General features: G+C 54.2%; 1 protein-coding gene across 1 annotated transcript in view; it reads right to left on the reverse strand.

The window, feature by feature from the left end:
- LOC115279789 (cytochrome P450 2A13) overlaps positions 1 to 4541 on the reverse strand; it is a 23489-nt gene extending 18948 nt beyond the window's left edge. The window contains exons 1-5 of the mRNA XM_029924295.1: positions 4362 to 4541; positions 3942 to 4104; positions 3284 to 3433; positions 2878 to 3038; positions 1056 to 1232 (exon numbers count right to left, since the gene is read on the reverse strand). Coding sequence (XP_029780155.1) covers positions 1056 to 1232; positions 2878 to 3038; positions 3284 to 3433; positions 3942 to 4104; positions 4362 to 4541 — 831 coding nt within the window. The remainder of the gene's footprint in view (positions 1 to 1055; positions 1233 to 2877; positions 3039 to 3283; positions 3434 to 3941; positions 4105 to 4361) is intronic.
- Positions 4542 to 6092: the final 1551 nt, after the last annotated feature.

Raw genomic sequence — 6092 nt, forward strand, 5'->3', positions numbered from 1 at the left:
GTGCTGACCGTCTCAGTGCCCGCAAAGAAGAGGTTCAGTGTGGTCAGCACCAGGTTCTTCAGGAAGAACTCTGTGGCGGGGTTGTTCTGCTCCTGCAGGGAGAGAGGGCTTCAGCCAAGCCCACTCCCCTCAGGGCTCTCAGGGCCCTTCTGGGGTCTTTCCCTTTGGATGGCCTCCTCTTCCATCCAGACCAGAGGTGGGGGGAGGGACGTGGTTCTCTCAGCTCTTTGTTCAGGCTGCTGGCTGTGCCCCAAATGCCCTTCCCACACTCTTTACCTGCCTATCTGTCCTTTACTCAGCAGGCCTGCTGGCAATTTTTTTAATGGTGCAAATATTGAGAAGGAGAGGGTTAGAAAGGTGAACAGTGAATAAGAGAGAGGGACAGATAGCATGATAGAGTGAGGCCAAGAGGGTGAAATAGAGAGACTGACTTTTGGAGACACGGTCACAGATTTGAAGCAACTGCATCCTGTTCCTTCACTAAAGGCTTGAAGTTTACTCTGGAGGAATCCTTCCCTTGATGCTTTGGGTCCACCATCAGATTCCACAAAGCCCCTCATCCTTTCTTCGCAGAAGAGAGACTGACATCCAGATAAGGGCAGAGACCCTCCAATGTCACATCGTGAGGTCAGGTGTTTGTCTGATAACCAGGGATGGGACACCAGCTTTAGAGTCCGAGAGAACAGGGTCAGAGCTAGGGTCTCCTCTTTCTTCATGTGTGGTCTCAGGTAGACCATTTACTCTCTCGGAGCTTCAGTTTCCTCACTTATCAACTTGGGGCCATAATTGGGCCTCCTCCAAGAGCTGTTGCAAGTGCCCTGTAGGTGAAATGCACTTAACTAATGCCTGGTGTATGGTCATGTACAGAAGTGCTTGCTGTTACGGTAGGTGCACACGGGTCCTGCCCACGGACAGAGGGCGCAGTCACGGTGACTATAGTTGGGATTGTGAGCATGTGACGGGGGAATGGTTGGAATGAGCCTCTGCTCTCCCACCGCAACCTGGCTTCCCTCTGCCTGGCGCTGCTGCTCTCTGCCCTGGCTGCTGGGGTGTACCTCCTGCATGCGGATCAGGAAGGAGTCGATGAAGTCCCGCGGGGAGTTGGGATCTAGCGTGCGCTGGTTCTGCTCCACCTTCTTGGCTATGAAGTCCTCCAGACCCTGCAGCTCCTTAAATGCCTGTTGCTGTGGGCCTGGCAGGTGTCTCATCACTGATGGGAACATTTCACAGAGCTGGGGGTGGTGAGAGAAGAAGGGATGGGAAAGACAGCTGTCAGCAGGCAGGTCTTGATGGGAGAGGGACCATTCTCAGGGCAAGGAAGGCACTGGGTTAAAGGCACTTGTCCAGGTGTTTAAGACTTATATGGGGCTTGATGCGGAGGACATATCTAAGTTTTCATGAGACTTAAGTGTGAGGGGTCCTTTCTCAGAATGTACGTGAGATGGATTGGGACACAGATCCAGGTTTCAGGTATTCAGGTGGAGGCTGGATTAGAGAACACATGTAGGTATTCAGATGGTCAGGTTGGGTTTGGGTGAGAGACACATGTCTAGGTGTTTAGGAATTCCTGCAGTCTCCCAATTTTGAGGTAATTGTCCATATGTTTGGGGATCTGAAGTGGGGGGACTTCTGTCTAGGTGTTCTAGAATTCAGTGGGGCTGGCGCGCAGGTGTTAAAGTAGGGGACAGACCTGTTCATGTGTGGGGGCACATTGTAGGCGTTTGAGTGAGCTGGGCTGGGGGGCACTTATTTCAGGGTTTGGGGGACAGTCTGTCTAGTTGCTTACACATTTAGGGGATCATTGTTGGAACCTGTCCTGATGTTCAGATATTTAACTTGGCTTGGGAGGTGGCACTGACTAGCTATTCTAGTGGGCTAGTGTGGGACGCTTGTTAAATATTAAAATGATTTTGATGGGCTGGGTTTTTTAGCACCTGGTGTTCAGGTATTCAGGAGGTGGGCTGAGGTGACTACTTGTACAGATGTTAGGATATTCATGGGAAGATGGAATATTTTAACAGGGAGCAACTGTTAGATATTAAGGTAAGTAGGGATGGGACACCTGCCTGGGAAGAGGCAGCTGGTTTGAGGGTATTTTTTTTAATGTTTTTATTTATTTTTGAGAGAGAGAGAGAGAGAGAGAGAGAGAGAGAGAGAGAGAGACAACGTGAGCAAGGGAGGGTCAGAGAGAGAGGGAGACACAGAATCTGAAGACAGCTCCAGGCTCTGAGCCAGCTGTCAGCACAGAGCTCCATGTGGGGCTTGAACCCACGAACCCTGAGATCATGACTTGAGCTGAAGTTGGACACTTAACCAACTGAGCCACCCAGGCCCACTGAAGGTGTGTTTCTTGTCTACAGTCTCTGGCTTTCTCCTTTTCCCTCTCCTGCTTCCCCTTCGGCCATCCCCTTCCCCCTCCTCTTTTTCTCTTCCTCTTTTTTCTTCTTTTCCTCCTTTCCCCCACCCCTTCCTCCTCCTTCACCTTTTCCTGGCCCTCCTCTTTCTCCTTCTCCTTCTCCGTCTCCTCCTCCTCCTCCTCCTCCTCCTCCTCCTCCTCCTCCTTCTCCTCCTCCTCCTCCTCCTCTCCTTCTTCTTCTCCTCCTCCTCCTCCTCCTCCTCCTCCTCCTCCTCCCCCACTTCTTATCCCTCTCCTCTTTCTTCTCCTTCCTCTTTTGTTGAGGAGCTACTGTTGATATTCAGGTGTCTTTGAAAACTGGGTATTGGGTACCTGTCTTGGGTTCTGGGGCAACCATTCATTTGTCCAAGAAGGGCTGATTTTGAAGGTACTCTACCGGAAGATGGATGTTTGGGGCACCTGTGTCTGTGTGGAAAGCAATTGTAGTAAGGGTGCTGTAGAGCCACACTGGGATGGGTTACCTGACCCATGGGTGTAGCTGTGAACTGGAAGCTCCCCAGCATCATACGCAGCAGTGACAGGAACTCTTTGTCCTCATAGTCAAAGCGGTCCCCAAAGACAATGGAGCTGATGACATTGGACACTGTCCGGCTCAGGAAGAAGGTGGGATCTATGAAGGCACCTGGGAAATGGGATGGGGTTGAGGAGAGACAGGAATCTGGGGGAGCATCCCCTGGGAAGTCTGATGCCAGCCTGAGAAGTGGAGAATTGGACCAAAGCGATGAACCAAGCTCCTAGCCTAAGACCCCAGAGGCAGGAGGCTGGATGCCTTCCCCCAGTCCAGTCGGTCCCCTTCCAGGGGACTTCCAGAAAGTACACACACCTGCATGGATGCTCCCCTCCTTTTCCCTCACTCCCCTGGCTCACCATGTGTGCCCCAGAGGGCCTCGATGAGGAAGCCTGCCTCCTCCTGGATGCGCTCCTCGATGCCACGCTTGCCCACACCGAAGTCCCGCAGTGTGGTGATGGAGAAGCGCCTGAGCTGCTTGGCTCGCTCCCCGTTGCTGAAAGTCACACCTGGAGTGGGGGGTGGGGAGCATAGGGTTGGGGCGAGAGGGTAGGGGGGCTGGTGCAGAGGTTGAGGGAGGTGAGCAGAGAGCAGGAGTGGGGGAAGGATAGGTTGGTAAGAGAGAGGAAGATACAACTCAGAGTCAGAGAAATATTGAAAGAGATAGACTGGGTTGGAAGACAAGAATCAGAAGAGAGACAAGGATGTGGACATGGACCCACCACGGTGGCGAGGCAGAAGTCCCCAGAGCTCCTCACAGACACACAGAAAGAAGAATCATAGGTAAGAGAGGAGAGAGACATGGGGCCAAGAAGCAGGGGGAGCAGAAACACAGACACCCTGGGTCAAGTTAGAGAAGACCAGGGAGAGGGGATAATAACCAGGGGCAGGGACATAGGGGAGCAGGGGAGAGCTTGGCCTCAACCTCGGATGGGAGTGGGAGTCAGGAGAAGAACAGTGGGGAGACTGAGGCCATCGATTGTCCCTGCCCACATGCCCCCATTCCGAACCCCTCACCGTAGCCTTGGAAGAGTAGGTCGAAGGTGGCCTGCCCGCCTCGCCCGCTGAATTCCTCAGCCTGGTCCACCAGCGCCTCCTTCACAGCCTCATGTCCACACAGCACCACGACGCGTCGCATTCCCAGGTGGACCGTGAACACGGGGCCATAGCGCTCGCTGATCTGACCCAAGTGGGAGTGTTTGGAGGGCGCAGCGCCCCTAGGAACCGGCCCTGTCCCCAGACCTCCGGCACTGCATGCATTTCCCCCAGGCTCTGACCCTCAAGGGGCCGGACATCCCAGGAACTGCTGTTTCCTGCCTAGCACCCTGCTGCCCTACCTGCTAACCTCCACGTTCCTAAGACCCCCATCCAACCTTGCCTGCCCCCTGCCACAGCGTCCCAGCCCCACCCCCTTCCTCCACCCCTGCCCCCTGACACCTTCATGAAGGAGTCAGACAACTGCTGTGTGTTCAGCTGCAGGTAGTTCCCGATGAGGGGCAGTGGGGTGGGTCCCGGAGGGAGCTTCCGCCAGAGCCTCCTCTGCCTCCAGGCAGACATCAAGACCATCACTGTGAGGCAGGTGAGCAAGGCCACCAGAAGGAGCCCTAAGGCCACCATGGTGGCACTGGGAATGACTGTTAGATGGCTGGGGTGGTTTGCCTTTATACCACCCGGGAGAGAAGGATGGACTTTGGTCCTGTTTGTTAATTGTGCCATTTCACTTCCCAGCTAAAGTGCCTGCCCCACTCCCCTCCTGGCCCCAGGCTCACCGCTGAGCTTGGGGCAAGCCAGGAAGGCAGGAAGAGGGGACCCCAGGGAGTTTAACAGGGAGGGGGTCCCAAGACAGAATATTGTCGTCCCTCAGGAGGGGCCACCCCAGGGCTGTAGACTTGGGTAAAGCAGTAGACAAATGATGAGCCTCAGGATTTTGGAATGTTTGGTTCCAGATTCTGGAGCTTTGGATTTGAGGTCAGAGTGAGAAGTGCCCCAAAAGTTATGGGTTAGGACATCAAGGGAGTAAAGAATCCAAATCTGGGTTTGAGGGTTTTACAGTGACATGACATGTGTGAATGAAGATTTCGGGTTTCTTGCTGAGGAGGGATGTAAGATGAAAGGCAAGGTCTTTCTCAAGAGGGAGATTCCAGGGAGTGAGTTTGAGGGTCTTGGGGTAAGGGAGGACCCTGGGTATGATGGGGGTTCCCTGGAGAAGTAAACAGGAATCTGGAGGGACCAAGAGCAAGCACCTGCCCCAGGCTTTGACCTGCCTTTGCTTTGGACAGTGTCACCTCTGTTGCCCAGAATCTTCAGTGGGACCTCAGAGCAAGGTCAGGATCGATGTCATGGCCCGTCTGTGGGGGAGGGGGGAAGGGGTAAAATCCAGAGCCACATTGAAGCAGAACTTTCCTTTGGAAAGAAGAGTGACTCAGTCTCAGCGGCAGAGAAAGTGGGCAGGACTTGCAAATAAGTAACAACATCCACCAATATGGTGTCAAAAAGTCCCAACTGTCTCAAGGGGTAGAATTTACAGAGAACCACACCGTCCTGCCCAGGTCCCTGGGGGAGCTCGCGAGGTTCATCATTTCCATGTATGTTGTTAGTAGTAGCAATACTGATGTTTCCCATTTCGTAAGTGAGAAGACCAAGGACAGACAACAGAAGGTGGGCAGGGGCCCCTGTGTCTCCTGCTCTGTATGCTTACTCCCTTTTCTGGGGCTAGGTTTCCCCATCAGTGGAAAGGAAGCCCTTGAGAAGAGAAGATGGGGGGGGGGTGCCAGGTCCCTTGGGGGTGACTGGGCATTGGGCAGGGCTGCTGGCAGCACGCACAGGGAATGACAGCAGGAGAGGTTTTGGAAAACTCCTGAGTTGGGAGAGAGCCAGGCTCTGATGCCGAAGTGGGCCTGAGGACAGATGGTGGCCCTGCTGTCCTTCCCCTGGTGACCTTCTTCCTTAACAAGAGGGGGCTCCCCTTCGGGGAGCACTAGCGGTGAAGGGGCAGGTGCGGACCGTGACCCCATGGAATCCTCCCAGCAGTAGGGCTCATTCACAGCATCCTCATTTTGCTGTTAAGCCACCCGCTGGAGGTCACACAGGAAGCAGGTGGGAGCTGGCATTTGAACCCTGTCCATTCCTGCCTCCATTGACTGGCCTGGCCCACGCTGAGGGCCCAGT

Source organism: Suricata suricatta, chromosome 16 (genome assembly GCF_006229205.1).
Source record: "Suricata suricatta isolate VVHF042 chromosome 16, meerkat_22Aug2017_6uvM2_HiC, whole genome shotgun sequence".
NCBI lineage: Eukaryota > Metazoa > Chordata > Mammalia > Carnivora > Herpestidae > Suricata > Suricata suricatta.